The sequence below is a fragment of the Nannospalax galili genome, unplaced genomic scaffold (genome assembly GCF_000622305.1).
Source record: "Nannospalax galili isolate Female #2095 unplaced genomic scaffold, S.galili_v1.0 scaffold936, whole genome shotgun sequence".
Lineage (NCBI taxonomy): Eukaryota > Metazoa > Chordata > Mammalia > Rodentia > Spalacidae > Nannospalax > Nannospalax galili.
In genome coordinates, this window is record NW_008337142.1 from 700950 (window position 1) to 723341 (window position 22392).

The 22392-nt window shown below is 41.2% G+C and overlaps 1 protein-coding gene across 1 annotated transcript; it reads right to left on the reverse strand.

Moving 5' to 3' along the window:
• Positions 1 to 2460: 2460 nt before the first annotated feature.
• On the reverse strand, positions 2461 to 4743 carry LOC103733393 (macrophage-expressed gene 1 protein-like). The gene is made up of 2 exons (XM_008832203.3): positions 4291 to 4743; positions 2461 to 4140 (listed from the first exon to the last, which is right to left on the reverse strand). The coding sequence occupies exons 1-2, from the start codon at positions 4741 to 4743 to the stop codon at positions 2461 to 2463; spliced, it is 2133 nt and encodes a 710-aa protein (XP_008830425.1).
• Between the last annotated feature and the right edge of the window lie 17649 nt (positions 4744 to 22392).

The following is a 22392-nucleotide window of genomic DNA, read 5'->3' on the forward strand; positions in this document are numbered from 1 at the left end:
CAGAAGTCAGCCTTATTCTTCCCACAGACCCCTTAGGAAGTGAGAACACAGCAGAGCCCAGGAGCCCCACCCTGGAATGTAGATCTGACTTTGCAAAGTGACTTGAGTGTGAACTGGAAACCCCACGTTCTGTTTTCATACAGATGCACCCTGGGACGGAATACTCCTGGGCACACATTACAATATGTATTCATGCAGATTTTTGTTAGTTGGAATTTACTTGCAGGTGAAGGAATTTTGTTTCAATGGTAAATTAGTCCGTTAGAAGTCTGGGAATCTTAGGCTGTGCTTTGCTCTTCTGAATCAGTAATCCTTAAAGGGTTTATAGAACCTAGAAAAGGGATTGGGTTGGCTTTCTACAGAACACTCAGAACCCACAGAAAACCCATCAGTCAAGGAGCACAATTTAATGGTGAAGAAGCAAGTTCAATGAAGAGGTTAAAGAAACAGGCTCCAGGCTAGAAAGATGTCTCAATGGTCAAGAGCACTGGCTGCTCTTACAGAGGACCCACATGGTGGCTAACTGTAATTCCAGTTCCAGGGGAATCCTACACCCTCTTCTGATCTCTGCAGGTATGCATGACAGGGGTATACCTACATACATGCAGGAAATCACTCATACGCATAAAGTAAAAATAATAAAATATTTTAAGACCCGGTCGGTCTCTTTGGCTGGAAGTAGATAGAACAGAGTTCAAATTCTGCTATTCCCTCCTCTCTCAGCTGGGAAAGAATAATTCTTCTTTCCATGTTCCCATATGCTAAGACACTTAGAGGTCTTCAGAAAGGCCTGCTCTGTGCACAGGCCCTTGATTAAACATTAACAAGGAGAGAATATATTATCCTCAGTAGAAGATGACTCAATGATATATTCTGTGGGGAAAAGTAAAATGATTTCTTATCAACAAATTTATAATTAAACAACATGTTAAAATTGAGCAAAACTTCAATTGGTTCCAAGTGTCAACCAGGCATCCTGTCAGATGCCCTATGGAAGTCATCCTGGAACAGAAATAGATGCCACAGGTGGTTCTGGATGCCTGTCTGAGCATCTAAGGGCATGGATTTTTATTGCATCATTCCTCTTTCTACCACTGCAAGGAAACAAAAACTAAAGGCACAGAAGATGATGTTTTCTGTGTGGTTTGATTGTAGGGAGGAAGAAATACTTAAATGTGGGCTAATTTTAGTTCTTCCCCTTTTTACTCCTAGGAAAATAAAGCATTCTTGTAGAATGTGGGGTGTGTGTATGTGTATGTGTGTGTATTTGCACCCACATTTGTGATGGAAAGACATGAAGGGTAAGTACCATCCGTGGAAGAGGAAGGAATCATATTTTGGTAATATGGACCATGAAACCATAATGTTTGACCTACCTAAATTATGGTCCTTTTTAGTTCCTCAGAAGAAAAAAATCAGTTAGTTCCTGGAAAGAACATCAGAGTTCTCTTCAATTTTTATATTTTTAAATTTATTTCTAATTTCCTACCATCCTTTTGTCCTTGACTTCTGAGGGGTTTACAAGTTAAAATATTTTCTGAGGACTTTGTTAACACTACTCAGAAGTCCAAAAGGGCTCTGGGCAAAGTAAACCTCAATTTCAGGGCAGTCGTAAATGGTAAAATTTGTATAAGCCTCAGATGCCTGTAAGATGACTCAGGGTCATGACCAGATCCAAAACACACAGCCCTGGAGGCTCAAAAGTAGTGGCTAAGCAGGACTTCCTGTGTCTTTTTAGAGCCCTGCCTGCCTCTAGGAACATAAACCCAGCTACAGCTACAGGGAGACCCTGTCTCAAAAAGACCAAAAAAAAAAGCCATGTTTGGTAAGTTGCCTACCCAGACCTACTGTCATAAAGGAGCATGGCATCCTTTGGCCTTCTTTCTTCACTGTTAATTACACCAGTTACATCAGTTCCTTAACTGTCCTCATTGGACCCTATAACATTACAATGTGACACCATACAAGGACCTGATACAGATGTAGAGAAGAGGTTTCAAGCTGGAGGAAGTGCTTTCCTTGCTTTTGGATCACAGACATTCTGTGTGGCCTGGAAAAGGTACTGTACATTTCAAGATTAAATTGGCTCCTAGCACTTAAAGACTCAGATTCCCATAGAACTCTGGATTTCAAAATTTCCTGGAAAATGAAGAGTCGCACAACCAGGCTCACATCCTGCCGGGCTGAGGGCAGCAACTCCCTTGGCTGGAATACCTCTCCTCCTGTCCAACCCCTGCAGACACTGGAGTTGCAACTCCAAGAACAGAGGTGATTTCAAAAGTATCCCTTCCTGGTTTGAGAACTAGAATGTATACCTTAGAAATTGGTATCCCAGGGTGTAAAGGAGGAGGAGAGTTTACGTGGCCTTGTGGTGGCTCCCTGCAGTTCATCTTGAAGTCTCTAGAGGGAAGCTGAGAATTCTAAACTGTCTTCAAGATCTGTAAAAAATAAGAGGGAGAATTAAGATGGACTTGGATCCTGTATTCCGTCAAGGATGGCTCCAGGTCTTGTGAAATAAGGAGGAAAAGCCAGAACTCCCTTATGTCCCTGATTTCCCTGACTTCCCTGAATTCCTTGGTATTCCTTTTTCTTATACTTCTGGTGGCCATAAATGGCCAACACAATGATAAGCCCCAGTGCCAGGAGAGCCCCAAGTGTGATTCCAATGACTGATCCTGCTGATAGACCACTGCTCTGCTCTGATGGCTCTCCCAGCCTCCACTGGTAGGTTATGGGGTCCTTAATCCAGGATCTTGCCATCCCACCACTGGCCACTATGGCAGCCTCACTCATGAGGGGTAGATGGGTGTAAGGTGGGAGCCTAACAGGGTGCAGGGATCCTTTTGTAAAGATTCCAGCCTTCACACAGTAGGATACTTGGCATCCATCGCTGATGAGGGCTAGCTGTTGGCTGAAGCCCCCAGGACACTTTTTCACAGATAGTACCCCTATGTCTTTGGGCATAGCAGAATCAGCCAAGGGGTTCCCCATTTTGCAGCTGAAGAACCCACCAAAGGGGACTGAAAATTTGTACCCCAACTCATGATCTAGAGAAACGCATACCTTTAGGCCATTGAACAGGCTCAGTGGAATGTAGCTCGTTGGGCATGACTGTTGGTTGGTCATGGGGTTGACGCTCTCACGGCTGTAGAGTCCCCCAAAGAGAAGTCCTGAGGTTGTAGTGACTTTGTCACTGGCTGAGCACCAGTAAGCCCTAAATTCAGCCTTTGCCACTTGGAACACATCTTCACACACTGTCTTACAGAAGATTTTGAGGGTACACTTCTTTTTACACTCCTTTTGCTTGAAACCCTCCTCATGGATCTGAGACAGCAGATGGACAGGGGAATAGCCAGAGGGGCAGGAGAAAGCACCAGTGAGTGGGTTCTTCTGCTCCAAGTTTGGACAGAGGGGAAATTTATCCCCTGAATGCTCTGTGCATTCCTGATAAACCCCTCCGAAGGGGAAGTTCTTTATTTTCCCATCGCAGGAGCCATCATCTGTATTGGCTTGAAAATTGAAGTTGGGAGAGTCGGCATTGGTGCAGCCTGGGTAGGTGTTAAAGGTGTAGTAGCTTTTCACAGCAGCTTCCACTGTCTTAGACAGCCTCTCCACCAAGTGGCCTGGAAAGCCAGGCAGCTTGTCAGGCTTGACGAAGAAATGCAGGGGCAAGCCCGCACGGTCTACTGCCACCAGGTGGTTGGTGATGCCCTTCTGCCAGGCCTCAAAGGTGATGCCTGGGTAGAATGGAACCCCTCCAATGCTCTGCACCCTGGAGTTGGTTCGACTAGCAAGGTAGCTCTTTGTCAAAGTATTCTGGGAGTTGTAGTCCATATCAATATTTATGTTCACAACTTTTGAGAAGGTCATTCCTGCAGATGCAGTCACTGTAGTGCGGTTGCCCTTATTGTCCTTAAAGAAGGAGGACTTTACGTGATCCTCCTGCACCAACACGGCCCCCGCGTCCATGCTGGTGATGACATGTGTGCCATAGTTGAGGACCAAGAGCTCTGCCAGGTAGGTGGCCATCTTTGTCTGGTTTTTCTCTAGGTGGTCACAGATGTCTAGGAGCGCCTTCTTAAACCCCAAGCTGAGTTCTGAGCTTGGATTCGATTTGACTGTGTAGACCAGGTTTCTCACCTGAACTCTTGTAGTTACAGCGTGGTCCCTTACTTGAAGGGTCTTCATCCTTTGGAACTCAGGTGAGAACTTGCCATTGACTTTATAATAAGCATCAATATCCATGTTGATGGATGGATTCGATTTGACTGTGTAGACCAGGTTTCTCACCTGAACTCTTGTTGTTACAGCGTGGTCCCTTACTTGAAGGGTCTTCATCCTTTGGAACTCGGTTGAGAACTTGCCATTGACTTTGTGGTGAACATTGAGATCCATGTTGATGGATACTGAGGTGGTGCTCTGGTAATTCACCCAGGAGTCCAGGATTTCTGAGTTCATATCCAGGTTGCTCTCCTTCTGGGCAATGGTGAAGACTTCATCAGGGATGATGTACTGTCCATCCTCTGTGGTCTTACAGTGTGTATATGTCAGTTCCGTGACCCGTCCCATGTCTATATTCCGTAGATTATCCCAGCCACCTCCAGGCAGCACTTCTAAGACAGGTAGATTCAAGGCATCCTTGCACTTTTGAAATCCAGCCTCACTCTTCTCTCCCAGAAGCTTGTCTCTTTCAGCAAATGCTACCACAGTCCAGAGGAGGACTACAGCCTGGAAGCTGTTCATGCTGCAGATAGTCCTAGTCACACACCAGCCTTAAGCTTCTACCAGCAACCCTGAGGCAAACAAAAAGATGGGAAAGTAAGCAGTTGCTGAAACAGAAATGTCTACATTTGTCTTACAACCACCAGTTGCTGTTCAGGCTTCTCTAACTGAAAAACAGACAAGTGAGAGTTAGTTGGAACATTTAAGACCATTAGGACATTCAAAAAATCATGCTTTCCCAGATCACTCTCTTGTTCTCATTTCAAAGCTTGGCTCAGGGTTCTCTTATCTTGTGGGTCTCCAGTACCGGATTCTTTTCTCTGACACTGAAGATGTTTGGTGCAATCTCAGCCCCTCTTCATATACCTCTGCCTCCACAGACACAGGAGAGCTCTACCTCAACGACAAACCGTAGACTTCTCATTGGCTCACTGAAGTTGGAGACCATCTCCTTAGAAGGAAAGGGGGAGAACTACTCATTCACATTCATGGTTTGTGAGGTCTCATTGTCGTCACAGGCCCTTGTGATCCTGGTCTTGAGATAGCTTTATCTGGTGTTGAGCTTAAGGGTGAAGACAGTTATTTGCAATACACTAGGAAGTCTCCCTGTCTTATCCTGAGGGTTACGTGTGAAGAGTGAGGGACCCTACGCTGCTGGTGTTTCTTTCTAGATAGAAATATTCAAGAGAAGCAAAAAGCCATACCAGAATCTAGATTTTGATTTATCCAAAATGTACACTGGCCAAGGAGTTTATGTACATATGTGTACATGTCTATATCTGTCTTTTCTCTGTGTACAATTTACTCGTGTACCCATTCTTATACCTTTAAATTTTCCATTTAATTGTTAGGTGCATGCAAGCAGTACCAGTGCACAAAGTGGAATGTGGTTCTTCATTATTCAAATAAAATTTGAATTATTTTTATAATTTTCTGAGAACATTATTTAATGAATTTAACTTTCTTTCCTCCCTTTATCCTTCTCTCTCTTTTTTTCTGCCTCTGTCTCTGTCTCTTTCTCTTTCCCTCTCTCTCTGTCTCTCTCTGAGCTGATGTTAGGTTTGTTAGACAATTAATCTAGAAAGACATTTCAGATCAAATGATCAAAGATCAGCATTAATGGAAGCCCAGCTCTATTGATTAGTTGGGGTAGTTAGAATGTGTCTTTGCACATTAACTAGTTCTTATGAAATCTATAGCAATTAATAACAGCTTGAATTGCATCCTCATGGTTCCCAAAACCATATGATAACCAACATGCTATAGTGTGCCAGTTGATAGGCATGTGTTAGTACCTGCACACATTCTGAAGTTTGCAAGGTTCGAATTATCTTGGGTTGTCAATGATGTAGCTGAGAAGTTTTTCTAGAATGGTGATCTGCACAGACTGAGTAGAGATTATTTTTATAAACCCAGAAATGCCTCAGTGCGGGTCTATAATTGTTACGTTGCCATGCTTGGGAAAAATGACTTATAACAACCTCTAAAGAGGGATGAATTTGTGAACAGTGTCCAGGGTGGGCTTATCTGGAGGATCTAGCTGCTGTGGTCAATGATCTGGTTAATTTATAATCAGATACTTATTTATACTTCAGGAGGGAGAGACCTTAGAATTTGAAAAATGATACTTGAACATCCTTGGATGCTTGGAATACTTCTATATTTGCACACTTCTCTTTTACTGTATCACGGTAGTTCTTCAGGAGTGAAAGGCTCTCTACTTACATGCTTTGGAGATGTGTCAGCAATTTCTCACTCCCTGTTGTCTCCCTTCTAGATCCTGTTAAGATGTCATGCTACTGAAAGGAGTATACAGACAAGGTAAATGTAGACAGTTCTGAGCCCTGATGGTACTAAAATGTCTAAAGACTTAATGTTTGTCTTTTTTTTTTTGCTTTGCTCCAGTTTTCCTCATCATTTCTATCATAGAAAAAAATAAAGATAGTTATGAAGCCAATAAGAGTAAATTTGTATGTCAAACATTTTGGTGGGAGGTGGACAAGAGGGGGCAGAGGGAGGTGAATATGATGAAGATATATTATGTACATGAGTGTTGATGTTATGACGAAGCACATTATACATGACTAATATATTCTAATAAAAACCTTAGAAAGAAGATAAACAATGAATAAAAGAAAAAAACATTTTATAGCCAACGTACATCTTTTTAAAATATTCATTTTTTTAAGAGACTTTCAAAAATATTTCTATTTTATGTGTATGGGTGTTTTGCTTACATGACTTTAAGTGTGTCCATGCAGTGCCTGCAAAAGCCAGAAGCAGGAGTCAGATCCTCTGGAACTGGAGTTACAGACTGTTGTTAGCTGCCATATGGGGTACTGGGAACCCAACTCTGATCCTCTGGAAGAGCAGAAAGTGTTCTTAACCACTGAGTCATCTCTCTAGCCCCTAAAGATACATTTCATTTTTTGTGTGTGACTGGATGTGTGTATGTCACGTGTGTGTGTGTGTGTGTGTGTGTGTGTGTGTGTGTGCCTGTGAGACCAGGAGAAGACATTGGATCCCTTGGAGGTGAGGTTACAGGTGGTTATGAGCTCCCCAATGTGGGTGCTAGAGTTAGAAGAGCAGTACTGTCTCTTATCTACTGGACCATCTTTCTGGGCCCCCAACATAATTCTTTGTAAGTTAGAAGAGCTACCTAATGTCGGTGCTAGAGATAGAAGAGCAGTATTGTCTCTTATCTACTGGACCATCTTTCTGGGCCCCCAACATAATTCTTTGTAACAGTTTTGATAGCATATGAAATAATGTTGAACTGCTTTCAGCATGATATTTACCAGATATTTACAAATGTCTATTGCTAGAGGTGTCTATACCAACTGACACAGTTGACAGTAACTGTTTTTGGTTGTTTGGGTTTATTGAGTTACTTTGATGGCTATCAAGAAATGCATATTTTTTTTAAAAAAAGCAAATTATTCAGGTGTGTGGCACATGCTTTTAATCCTAGCACTAAGGAGGCAGAGGCAGGTAGACCTCTGTGAGTTCTAAGACAGCCTAGTCTACATAGCACCTTCCAAACTAGCCAGGGCTAAAAAACGAAACGAAACGAAACCAAATAAATAAACCAAGTTACTGCAATGTTTCAAAGCCAGTGGACTGTGTGTTTCCTTTGATCAAGGAAATTCTCTGTTTAATTCATGGCAAATGATGAAAGAATTGTAAGCAATGGGGATTGGAGCACAATCTAAGCCTCCATGTCAGGCCAACAAGGTGGCTCTTAAAAGGCAAGATTGCCTGCTTTTCCCTTTCTGCCAACAATTTCCTCTGCTTTCTCTTGCACTGAAATGCATGTTCAAGCACATACTCTCTCGAGGAGAAATGGCCTTGGGCTACCCACTAAACATTGGGCCCTAGCACAGAAAGTAAGTTCTTACAGGAAAGTTGTATGTGTGCTATGAAGAAAAGCAATTGCACTTCCTCCAACAAGAAGCAAGATGAAAGTCTCATCTGCATGACCATGTGCAAACCTCTGTCACCATGTCACAAGGAGCTCTGATTCATGGTTGAGCCTCACTTCTGTGTGGGCTTGGACCTGATCAGGTGTTTCCCACATCTGTAATCCATCACTGTCCTGAGATGGTTTTGTTGCCCAGCGTCATCCCACTTTGCACGTTCAGCAGGAATCAAGGAGACAATTGTGAAAGGTTGAAGGCAAAGCCAAGAACTATAACATTTGCAGATTCTGGAGTAAACTTTGATCCAGAATGTGGAGGATGTATCAGTGAATGCAGTGACATCATTCTCTTTTCTGAAGAGTTGACATCGTGAGTTCCAGGCTACAGGAAGACCCTGTCTCAAACATGCCAAAAAAAAAAAAAAAAAGAACACAGTGGTTATATGCTCCCCTTTAATATGGAGGGTAAAAACAGAAGGCACATGGCAAATTCTGCATATTCACATTAAAAGCTCAAGCCTAAGAATCTGTTGCTAGACAGGCCACAGGCCACAGTAGAGAACTTAATTGTATTATTCTGCCAGATGGATATAGTATTCAACAAACTTCTAATGACTTATCTATAATCAATATATATCTCAAATTCCATCAGAGAAGCTTCCTCATATTTCAGATGCTGATTAACACAGAGACGCACAACTGATTAACATGCAAATAACAGACATTGCAGAGCGCTTATTTCTGAATAAGATGCATTTATCAAACCTCCGCTCTCAAGGCTGAGGATCATTGCAGAAGAGGGGCATAAACATTGTAAGTGACAGAGGTGGTGGATCACCATAAGGAAACAGTTTTCCAGATGTCTGAAAAGTTATTCATATGAATTCACAGCAGTGGTGACAGCAGGTACAAGAACCACATAAGTTAAAACCAGACAAAACCCCAGCATTGACTTGGGGAAGTAGGTAAGAAAGCCCAACCTTACCTGAGAAAATATTAGCAACCAATAGCTTCTGGGAGAAGGAAAGTCAGTTTTCTTTAAGGGTGTATGTGACGAGGGTCCAGTGGATGCATATATTATTTTTAAAAGCTCATTTGGGGACATAATATTGACTCAATAGGCTTTAATTAATACATATTCTTTACATAATATATGCACAATAAAGTACATGAAATGAGGCATGGGGTATGAATGGGGGGTACAGATATAGGGGGATATATAAGTATAATCAAAATAATTGTATTATGTGAAGTTCACAAATATGCATTTAAAAAAGCTAGACCAGCTTCTGGAAATGGTGGATGACACGGAGAAACTGTTTGCAAGAATTTCTAGTGAATAAAATCGGGTGAGATGGATGGAAGCTATCAGAAGAGGTGAGTAATGGACAGTGATAATACTCTATGCTACATCAACAGCAAGATGCCATTCATTGTAAACATAGTTCTACTGAGTCAGTGCCTTTGCATCCCCAGATCATGTGTAAACCATACTCCTGGGAAGCCAAGAGCAAGTGTGATGGGAGTATAAATTGAAAAATGGTCAGAGGATTATTCTAGACTACAGAGAAGAAACTTTGCATGAGAACTGCACAGTATTCATCAAGGTAGAAAGCTGGTTGTATCCAGAGTCTACAGGATAATGGACTCACCTTTTGAGGATCACCAGACATCAGGGATGACTACCTAGGGGAAGGATCAGCATTTGCAATATGCTGAAGAGGACAGGACCAGAATCTATAATCTGACTTTGCAAGGGACCCCACAGGAGTGAGAAGAGCATTGGGAAGTGCAGCCCTGGAGGACAACACAGAGGTGTGAGTGGTACCTGTGATCTGACCTGTGAATGACTGTCAACTGGTGGGACTAATATGTGTGACATGACCTCAAAAGGGGCTGGCAAGCGTGGAGCCAAAATTCACAACCAGGCTCCTGAAGGGTTTCCTAAAGTTATGGCCATCATCTGTGACATGAATTAGGTCTGTCCACAGGTGGGACCAATATCTTTGACCCAACCTTGCAAAGGTATTAGGAGGCTTCAAAATTCTCTTACTTTGGACTGAAGAGATGGCACAGCAATTAAGAGCACTAGCTGCTCTAGCAGAGAACTTGGGTTCAGTTCCCAGAACTCTGATAGTGGGTAACACCCACCCATAATTCAAGTTCCAGGGGATCTGAATCTCTCTTCTGGCCTCCACAGACATTGCATGTATAGACGCACTTACATACATGCAGGCAAAATAATCATACACTTAAAATAAAAATTAATAAATAAAAATTAAATCCTCTTTTATTGTTATTTATGAAATACTTAATTGCTACAGATTATACACATGCCATAAAGAATTGAAATGTCTTCCTTCTATCTGACTGTATCATCTTACTCCCTTTAGCTCACTTTCCTGCTTTCCTTCCTATCCTCTAGTAATGACTAACCTATTCTCTACTTCTTTTAAAAACTTTATTTCTTATTACTTTTAATTTTTAAATTTTGTGTATATGAGTGTATTGCCAGCATGTATGTAAGTGCACCTATGCTGTGTAGTGCCCGTGGAGGTCAGAAGACAGCATCAGACCCCCTGAACTGGAGTTATGGACGGTTGTTAGACACCATGTGGGTGCTGAGATTTGAGTCCAGGTCCTCATAAGAGCAGCCAGTGCTCTTAACCACTGAGCTATCTCTCCAACCCCTCTTTTCTCTACATCTATATGATCAACTATTTTAGTTTTCTATTTTAATAATGGCATGCAAGTTCATCCATCTGCACATGACTCATTTCATGTGACAGAATGTCTTTGGGTTCCAACCATGTTATTACAAATGCCAGATTTTATTCATTTCACATCAGAATAACATTCCATTATACCACACTTCCTTTATCTGATAACCCATCAGTGGACACCTTGGTTGAATCTATGTCTTCACTATTGTAAACATTGCTGCAATAAAAATGAACATGTTGGCCTGAGGAGATGGCTCAGTGATTAAGTGCCTGCTGTGTAATCATGAGGGCCTGAGTTAGAAACCCAACGCTGATATAAAAATCTGGGCATGGTGTCTGTCATCCCATTGTTCAAGGGCAGAGTCAGAAGAATCCCTGTGGGTGCTGACCAGCCAATCTAGCTGAATCTTTGAGCTCCAGGTTCAGTGAAAGTACCTGTCTCAAAAAATAAGATGGAGAGCAGTTAAAGAATATACCCCAAATCAGCCTCTGGCTTCCACATGCCTGTGGTCCCATGTGCACACATTCACATACACACACAGCGCAACAATAAAATATGAACATGCAATTATCTCTTCAGTAAACTGAGTTCTTTTCTTTTGTTACAGATGCCCAGAATTGGGATAGTTGAATCATATGATAAATCAATTCGGGGATTTTTAAAAAATGAACATTGATACTTTTATTCCACAAATACTGTAACAAATAATTACTAGCATGTAACAGCCATTACCTCTTACACAATGCAGAAACAACTGAAATTGATTGGATTATATGAAATTACTTTTAACCTATACAGTTAAGATTTATTTTTAAAGATTTATTTTATTTTTATTTACATGTATGTGTGTGCTTGTATCTGTGTGTATGTTTGTGTATGTGATTTTCACAGGTATGCAAGAGTCTGCTGAGGCCACAAGAGAATATTATATCCTTCGGAGCTGTAGTTACAGGTAGTTGTGACCACCACCATGGGTGCTGAGCATCAAACTATGGTCCTTCATAATAGCAGCAAGTGCTCTTAACTCCTGAGCCATCTCTACAGCCATTGAATTATTTGAACAGAGACTTTGTATATATGTTAATTAATTGAAACCTGAATTTGAAAAGTCCTGTGCATAATACCTGGTGTATTGTGACCATCCAACAAACATTCCCTTCCTTCCTTTGACATACCATCTTTAAGTGCTTACCATGTAAACTCAGATTTATTTGTTTTCCTGGTACAGCATATATTTGCAGCAGATCTGTCCTCTGCTTTGGAAAGGGAGAGTATAATAGGGCTGAGGCAAAGATGCTAACTATTCAGGAAGAAAAAAATACAGTGCTAGATGGATATAGAGAGTTCCTACTGCCTAAATAAGCCCCTCCCATAGGTAGTGTTCATAATCCAACCAGTCACATAATCAATCTAATGAGAACTGCAAGAAGATGAAGACATCATAGTGGTACCCACAGTAGATGTGATTTAGAGTTGGTTTCTATAATTCACCAAAGGTTGTATACATAATCATAAAGAAACAAGATTTTAGAAATATTTTTCCTTTATTTTAGAATTATCTTGCAAAAAAGGTTAAACACAATTTCTCCCTTCTGTTGAAAACTCTCTGAGGTGGTTGTTATTTCAGACCATGTCCTGGAGTGGGGACACTTCTGAGAGAATGCTTGCAAATGGAAGTATAGATATCAGAACTGTATGAAAGCCTGCTCTCAAGGTTCAGGGAGACTGCAGACAGGGCACAAACTATAGGATACAAAGTGCAAATCAAGTGAGGAAGTGATGGGGACAGAAAGTAAGTCAAAGAGCCATACAAGGTCAAGAGTAAAAACTGCCCGAGGAAGCAGATATGAAATCAGAGGCTCTAGGGGAAATTTTTCTTTCCTGGCCTGGTTCCTAATCAAGGTGGTCACATGCCTATGAAGGAGTTTCATGCATGAAGACAATCCTCATGCCATTCCATTGGTAGATGTGTCCAATCTTTGACATTGTGACATAATGTCATCTACAGAGTTTAGACTTGAAAATATAGTAATTAAGTCCTTTTTTACAAAGATTAAATTTAATCCTTTTAAAATTATGTGAACATGTCTGTGTATGTGAATGTATGTATAGTTCCCAAGGAGACCAGAAGTGTTGGATATCCTAGAACTTCAGTTCTAGGCACTTGTGATCTGTTTGTTGTGGTGGCTAGGAACTAAACTTGTGACCTCTGTAAGAGCAATATGGTGTTTTACCCAATGAGCCATCTTGCCAATATAATTCTTTCTAACAACCTTAATGACATATGAAATAATGCTGAAATGCCTTACAAATAGCTATTACTAAGGGTTGTACACCAACTAATACAATTAATTGACAGTAACTGCATCTGTTTGGTTTGATCTATGTTACTCTGATTTTTTTAAAACTATTAATTTTCTGAGGTTTTTATTTTATTTTGTTTCTGTTTTCAATAATACATATTTATTATTCATTATTTACAACTGGGTATTTACTTCAAACAACAGTGTGCACTAATCTACTCTAGTAAAATAATCACAAAATGCATATTCTTATGTATTATTTTTAATTTTATGTGTATGAATGTATTGCCTGCATGTGTGTAAGTGCACCCAGAACACAATGCCCACATAGGTCAGAAGAGAGAGTTGAATTACCATGGAACTGGAGTAACTACAAATGATTGTTAGCCATCATGTGGGTGCTGGGAATCAAACCCAGGTCCTGCGCCAAGAGTAGCCAGTGCTCTTAACCTCTGAGCTGTCTCTCCAGCCCAAAATGCATATTTTAAAAAATATTCATCATTTTTATTTTATGTGTATGAGTGTATTGCCTGCATCTATGTAAGTGCACCAGTATTGTGCAATGCCCACAGAGGTCAGAAGAGGGTGTTGGATCCCTTGGAACTGGAGTTAGGATGGTTGTTAGCCACCATGTGGGTACCGAGAACCAAACCCTGGGCCTCTGCAAGAGTAGCCAGTGCTCTTAACCACTGAGCCATCTTTCCAGGCCCAAATGAATATTTTTTTTAAAGTGAAACCAGTTATCCAGGTATAGTAGCAAATGCTGGCTCTGTGAGTTCTAGGCCGGCTTAGTATAAATAGGAAGTTCCAGGACAGCTGGGACTACAGAGTGAGATTGTCTTAAAAAGAAACAAATTAGTTAGTTTTCATCTGCCTGGAATGTTCAAAAGCTTGTGGGCTGTGTGATTCTGTTGCTTACAGACATACTCTTTTTAATTCATGGTAAATGATGAAAGGAGTGAAATGGGAATTTAGGTACAACCTAAATCTCCATTCCTGTTTTCCCCCTTCCATCAGCAGTTTCCTCTTGTACTGAAATGCACGTACAAGCACATATTCTGGTCAGATAGACAACCTGGAGACACTGCCTTGGGCTACCCACCAAACTTTGGCCTCTAGCACAGAAAGAAAGTTCTTACAGGAAAGTTGTTCATGTGAGGAAAAGCAATTGCACTTCCTCCAACAAGAAGCAAGATGAAAGTGTCATCTGTATGACCATGTGCAAACCTCTGTCACCATGTCCCAAGGAGCTGAGCCATGATTCATGGTGAGGCACACGGGCTCAGAGCCGCATCCGGTGTCTCTCACCTGTGCATTTCATCATTGGCCTGAGATGGTCGCATTAGACATGGTGATAACATGTTTGCCAAGAATCTGGGGGACCAGTCTGAAAGCTGGTCTGCAAAGAAGTAAACTCTAATCTAGAACAGGAAGGAAGTTTCAGTGAATGCGGTGACAATATTTTATTTTCTGAACAGTTGATTTCTAACCTAGTGTTTTAAGAGTTGCTTGGCCAGCTTCATCTCCAGGGAGGCATCTCTGTTTGTCTGCTGGCATGAAAATAAGAACCCAGTTCTTACATGGAGGTTAAAAACAGAAGGAACATGGGAAATACTTCATTTAACATCAACAGCTAATCCAGCTTCTGGAGAATGGCAGATGTTGTGCAGACAGTTTTCTAGAGTTTCTAATGAATAAACTTAGGAAATGTGGATGGTAGCTGTCAGAAGAGGTGGGTGATGACCAGAAATCTCCAGTTCAACAGCAATGTTAAGTAAGAAATTTTACAAAGCCAAATAGGAAGAAATCCACTCTTTCCTGGAGGAATTTTCAGGGTCTGAAGAACTTTTGCTCCCCAGTTAGAATGTGACCAGAGCTATGTTATATACATCCTCCAAAAGTTGCTGCTGTACTCTCAGGAACAGATAAAGAGAAGGAAAAAAAGGAGGAGAAGAGAAAAATTGCATTCAGCTGTAGAAGAGTGAGGACTCAGAAAACCATTTCTGTTTGTGGCCTACCACATCAACAGCAAAACAACATTTTTAAAAGAGCCTGCTGAGTGAGTGGCTTGGCAGCCCCAGACCATCTGTGAAGCAAGAGCAAGGTTGGTAGAAGAATAAACTGAAGCACGGCCAGTAGACTAGCTCTAGATTACAGAGAAGAAGCTTTGCATGAAAACTGCATACTCTTCCTCAAGGTAGAAAGCTGGCTGGAGCCAGTTTACAGAGTAATAGATTCAGCTTTCAAGGATCACCATGCCAGATATCAGGGAGGACTGCCTAGGGGCAGAATCAGCATTTGCAACATGCTGGTGAAGACTGGACCAGAATCTATAATCTGACTTTGCAAGGGACCCCACAGGAATGAGAAGAGCATTGGGAAGTGCAGCCCTGGAGGACAACACAGAGGTGTGAGTGGTACCTGTGATCTGACCTGTGAATGACTGTCAACTGGTGGGACTAATATGTGTGACATGACCTCAAAAGGGGCTGGCAAGGGTGGGGCCAAAATTCACAACCAGGCTCCTGAAGGGTCTCCTAGAGTTATGGCCATCATCTGTGACATGATTTAGGTCTGTCCACAGATGGGACCAACATCTGTGACCCAACCTTTCAAAGGACTGTTCAGGGAGGTTATAGACATCTGAGAAGCTGGGAAGGAATCCCAAGAGTCAAGGCTAGAACACTGGGTCTTCTATTACTGGAATATTACCCACTGATTACCACAGTACTAAACTGATTTATCTTAAATTCTTGGTGTTTAGTTGTCTTCACTTATTTAATTGGCATATAGTAACTACTTATACGGTACAGTGTAATGATTGGATAGATGTATATACTGTGTATTGATTAAATCAGGACATTAACATTTTCTCCTTTTAAAATGTATCATTGCTTTATATTAGAAGCCTTCAAAATCCTCTTTTCTTGGTCTTCATAGAATACATAATAAATTGCTACCAACTATACACATGCTGTAGACAATTAGACCTTCCTATCTGACTGTATGATCTAACTTCCTTTGTTTCCCTTTCTCCTGTCCCCTCCTAGTCTCTAGTAACTAATATTCTACTCTCTACCTTTATGAGATCAACTATGTTAGCTTTCTATCTGAATAAGGGCATACGTGTTCCTCTTTCTATGCCTGGCTTACTTAATTTAACATAATATCTTAGGGTCTGGGTACAAAAGTCTAACTGTAGAGACAGGCGGATCCCTTATGGATCAGTGAATCTAGCTGAGTGGATGAGCCCCAGGTTCAGTAAGAAATCCTGTCTCAAAAAATCAGGAGGAGAGCAATTACACACACCCAGCATTGACCTTTGCCTTCCACATGCATGTGCAGATGTGCAAATATGCAAACACATACAAACTTACACAGCACAACACAAAATGTGAACATGCAGTTATCACTTCAATATACTGATTTCATTTCCTTTGTATAGATGCCCAGGATTGGTACAGCTGAATTTTATCCATGGATTACTTGTTTATTTTTTGAAGTATCGTCTCCCTGTAGCCCCAGTCAGCTTAGAAATTGCTGTACGGGCTAGGATGACCTCAACCTCACAGAGATCCACCTTTGCCTCTTGACCAATGGGATTAAAGGAGTGTTCCACCAAGTCCTGCTGTGATACTTTGAATGAACATCCCACAAAGCCTACAGGAAAAAATACAGAAGCATGTAGGAGTCATTGTCTCTTACACAGTTCAGAAACAGTAACTGACAAGGTGAAAAAAAATTTTTTTTAACCGATAGTGCTTGAACTTAATTTTAAAGATTTAATTTATGTGTGTGTGTGTTTGTGTCTGAGTACACCCACAGTTATGTGGGTGCCTGAAGAGGCAGGAAGAATGCATTGTACCAGTTGGAGCTGGAGTTACACATGGTTGTGAGCTGCCTGAGAACCCAGCTATGGTTCTCCCATAAGAGGAGCAAGTCTTTTTTAACCCCTGAACCATCTCTCCAGCTCCTGAATTTTTTCAAACAGGAAATTTATGTATATGTTATAGAATTGAAACCTGACTTTAAAAAGTGCTATGCACGATGCTGGAACATTATGGGCATCCAATAAATATTCATTCCCATCCTTTTGTGGACCGCCATTAAATTACCTACCAAGGGAATTAGATTTATTTGTTTGCTTGTTAAATAGAGTATTGTCAAGAATACAATTTCCTTAATATCTGTTCTCTGCTTTGGGGAGAGAGGAAAAATCATCTTAGGCAAGGATGCTAACCACATAGGAATTAAAAAATACTGGTACCAGATGAAAATAGAGGGTTCCTATAATAGTCTGCAGAAACACATTGCTATAACACCTGATCTGAAGAACTCTAGGATAAATGAAGATTTGACATAAAAATCTACTTTCTATATCAGCCCTCAATACATTGTCATAGAATTGGCCCATTGAGAAGAATGTAACCTGCAGGCGATTAAGGCAGATGGTGGTATTAGATGTGACTTAGAGGTGATTGTTATAATTCACCATGATTCATATGCACAGTCATAGAGAAAGTAGATTTCAGAAATATTTATCCTTTATTCTAGAATTATCTTGCAAAATAAGGTTAAAGATGATGTAAGGTACATATTCCATTCTGCTGCAAACTTCCTGAAGTGGTTTTCATATCTCAGATCACGTCCTAGAGTGAGGACACTTCTGAAAGAATGCTTGCAAATGGAAGTAAGGATATCAGAACTATATGAAAGCCTGCTATCAAGGTTCAGGGAGACTGCAGACAGGGCACAAACTCTAGGACACAAACCAGATTACAAGTCGAGGAAGTAATGAGGACAGAGGGAATCAGACAGCCTGTGATGGTTTGAATGAAAATGTTCCCCATAGGCTCCAAGTATTTGGACATTTTGTCTCCAGACGATGATGCTATTTGGGGAGGTTTTAGAAGGTGTGGCTATCCTGGAGGAAGCATGTCACTGGGTGTGGGCTTAGAGAGTTCTTAAGCCTTGCCAAATCTCCAGTTGGTCTCTTGCTTCCTGTGTCTGTGTGATGATGTGAGAGCTTCACTTCTGCTGCTCCTGCTCCAGCCACCTCCAGCCACCATGCCTCCCTGCCATGACGGACTATAATTTCCCTGGAACCGTAAGCTCAAATAAACTCTTCCTTTTATAACTTGCTTGGGTCAGTGTTTCTATCACAGCAACAGAAAAGTGACTAAGGTCGGGAGTGAAAACTGGCCCAGGGCATAGATATGAACTCAGAACCTTGAGGGGAAATTTTTCTTTCTTGGCCTTGTTTGAAACCAGGTGGTCACACCCAGTCATGATGGGGTTTCAGGCACGGACATGAACCTCATGCCTTTCTATTGGCAGGTGTTTCAGTGGTTTGACACTGCTTCATGATTCCATCTAGAGTTAAGGCTTGCAAACAGTTTTTTTTTTTTAATTTCCAAAAATAATCTCTTAATGTTTTAAGTAAGCTTACTATTTTGTGTTGGAGCACATCCATGACTCTCCCTGACCACAGGTAACTCAGGGGCTGAGAGTTGGGCACACCCCTATTGGGCCTTCCATGTGTCCTTATTTCTGCTCTTTCATCACTGTGACTTTATAGCCTTGATGGTCCCACAGCCATCACCCTTGACGATTCTCCAACATAATTTACAGGCACCCAATTTCTCTCCTGCCCTGAGTAACCATTTTTGAACTCTTCAATGTTGCTCTGAGTCCCTATCCAAACTCAGTGTTTCTGATCAGCATCAATTCTTGGATAGGTAGGTATCTAGGACAGGAGGAGCAGAAGATATCTCCCAAGAGATAGGTAAGTGAATCTGCAAGACACATTTTTTACTGTAATAAAGTCTTCAGTGAATGGCATGCCCCTAAGACATGGTATCTTGAGCTTAGCACCTTACATCCTACAGTGGAAGAATATCATAAAAATCACATTTATTTTATATTGCAAGTGACCAAATTTAAAAAAAACCCAGTCAGTCCACAAAAAGAAAGGTAAAAAATAGATAAACATCCGTTGAGGTTCAGGATAATTGTTCAGTAGGTCAGTTGGGGAATCTTACTTGAAATAAGTTTTTAATTTATTACTGATTGTCTGAGCCATAGTATTGTCGTTATTTCCATTTATGGAAATTTATCCTAACATTGTGTTTAACTTTAGAGATTGTAACTCAGATGGGACATCTACTTCTCTTTGAAATTCTTCCATGTGTCTTTGATCTTGTTTCTCAGGCTATAGATGGTGGGGTTCATCATGGAGATCAGGCGATAGATGGTGGGGTTCAGCATGGGACTCACAGCTCCAAAGAACATGGACACCACCTTGTTTTGTCTCATGAGTAGCCAGCACTAGAACGGAGATAAGAGGCCAGAGGCACAGAAGAGAATCACCATGGTCAGATGAGAGGCACAGATGTTGAAAGCCTTCATTTGCCCCTGAGGAAACCCATAGGAAACCAGGACAACCAGCGCTGATGTCCCTCCAGCTGCACACATGACAAAGAAATTCACTGTCAGTTTGAAGAAGGTACTAAAGCAAGACCACCAGGGGTGTTAAATCACAGAAAAAGTGGTTAATGACCCTAGATCCACAGAAATGGAGTTGGAATATGGAACTGGTTTGGACTAGGCCAGTGAGGAGTCCTCCTACATATGCTGCGATGGCCATCCCCACACAGATGATGGATGCCATGAGGGGTGGTAAAGGGTTGGAGATGGCAGTACACTGTCATATGCCGTGGCTGCCAGGAAGGATTTTCTTGTCCTCAGTTTTGGTGGGACCTTAACAGACTTCACGTTACACACCAACGTAAAAAGGAATAAAGTTGTAATGTGCTTATTCTCAGAAAAATGATGCCTGTGCAGTGCGTGCAGTGCATATCTATGGTTCAGTTGGTTTCGTAGGATGTGGAGAAGGCAGAAGGCCAACTGACATTCGGAAAAGAAAGGGGTTTACACTGACCACTTTTCTGCCATTATCTATTAGAGTAAATGGCACATTACAGATGCCCAGTGGAGACTTTTTTCACTGGCTGAATAAAGAGTTATCAAATAGTTACTACAAGGCAGTATAATTTGTCCTAACCCCAAGACCATGGAATTTGCCCTATTTTAAGTACTGTCTTGGATGTACAAAATATACCTAGAATATATTTAAACTATTAAGCCAATAAAAGGCCACAGCTGGGAATAAGTTATCCTGAACTTTTCTCCACTGTGAAAATAAAACTAAAGTCAAAAGAGATAGAGAGAATACGAGTATAGTTGGTTAGTAACAGAGGTGAAAATAGAATCTGAACCTCATTGCTTGGGAATCGTTTTTCTTCCCCTATCTTATTCTAAAACATGGAATTTCAGTGGTGACTAAAAAGAATAGAAAGACTTGGTTTTTTCGGTATACTCATTCTTCTACTCCCCATGAGTCTATGATAATATAGAAGGCCCTGACTTAAATGCTGATTCGTCTTATTTCTCCCATCTTTTACTGTGTGACTTTGCAAGGGAATAAGTTCCTGATAAACAGGATCACTAGTGGATAATAAAGATGGCATGCCTCCTGCTTCTTGTTCTTTCAGGCTGGCTTTTTCTCCCACCAGTAGACTGGTCCAGGCCAGTTTAGATAAGGTCTAGATGTCCATCAAGGCCTGACATGGACATCTCACTCAGCTTGGAATTGTGACTTATAGGATCTCTCTTCTTTGTTTAAGTTGACCAATCCAAAATTAGGAAAGGGAAGCCTGCCCCATACAAGCAGAAACACTTAAAATGTCCAAGACCTAAGGGCTTTGAGTTTTCAGTTTCTGAACCTCTGCTGTACTTGAAGAACTTTTTACTCTGTATGAATGTGTGTTAAGTGTGATTCTTCATTTTTTTCTAAATAAAGTTTCTGCTGTGTCTCATGCCCCCATACCTTTTAATTCCCAAGAGGAATTAGAGCATTTCAGAGGATCTTCTGACCTCCATGGGCATTGCACGACATGGGTGCACTTCCATACATGGAGGCAATACACTTATACGCATAAAATTAAAATATCAATAATTTTTTTTTAATTAGCAGGGCTGAATTACCAGGCTGGTAATTTTACTTCAGACTTTCTGGAGCTGATCCTTAGCAGCTAGCTCCAGAAGACTATAAACTTCATTCCAAGGAGACAAAATGTTCACTTTCATCCTGATAATGAATAGCAGGTGTTTTCTCCGTGTCTTTTCCTCTGTGCCCCTGCTGTAGCTATCTTATCTCAATCCTTGCTCCTGAATGAATGGGCGCCATGCCATCAGGAGATGAGGGCCCTTGTCAGCTGCTAAGTGCAGCCTGCAGAATTTAGCCTTAGCTGAACAACAGACAAGCTGGAGGAGGCCTCAGGAGTTGAGCTGCCCTGAGAAGGCCCTCAGTGTGGCTGAGCCTCTCTCAGCTTTTAATGTTCTGAGGATGATTGTTTAAAGACACAGTTTGCATTCAAATGTAACATCAGCTGTAATGTGCAAAGTTCTTTAAGCTAGTTAAAGAGTCTGCTGACCAAAAAGAATAAAACTGCTGTATTTATCTAATGCCTTTCAGGCTTTTATTGTGCAAAGCCACCTGGTGGGGAGTAAGTAATGTCAAATTTAACTCTTTATTTTACCTCCTTGGGCACAGAATTAACCCTTCTTTCCCTTTCAATGAGGTTTCCTCAGGAAACCTGTAGGTCATTGGATTAGGTTTGAGGAAATGGAAAAGAACAGAGAAAGAGACTTGGGGCTTCTGGCACCCATGGTAGGTACCAACACTGCCTTAGGCCATGTGGTCCCTAGGCAGTTGCTCTTTTAACTAAGTAAAGCCATACACAAAGCTTCTAAAGTTTTGAATCAGGATTAAATATTTTAACAAATTGTTTTTTTTAAGAAATTAAATTCCTTAAATTTAAGGAAGTAAATTCCAGCCAACACGGAGAGTTACATGTCATACTTGGATGGTACATGTGTGTGTAGATGGAATCACTTAGTATTCACAATTACAGTTGGTGGTAAGATGTGGATTGAGACCATGGAGTTCCTTCCTCTTATTTCTCAGCTTTGCTGTTTTGGGTCTACGTACCTAAAGGTAACTTCTCCTGCTATATATGTCTCAATCTAACTGGGTGCTTTTCTTTAAGAAAAGGGGTGGGTGGACTGGAGAGCTGGCACAGCCATTAAATGTTCAGGCTCAAAACCAAAGGACAAGAAAAGCAGTGGCTGCCTACATTAAATATGTCAGATTCATGAATCCCA

Coding starts and splice junctions, on each gene's coding strand:
- LOC103733393 (XM_008832203.3), bottom strand. CDS start 4,743: ATGAACAGCTTCCAGGCTGTAGTCCTCCTCTGGACTGTGGTAGCATTT. Junction 4,141..4,290: donor CTGTAACAACAAGAGTTCAG/GTGAGAAACCTG, acceptor ACAAGAGTTCAG/GTGAGAAACCTGGTCTACAC.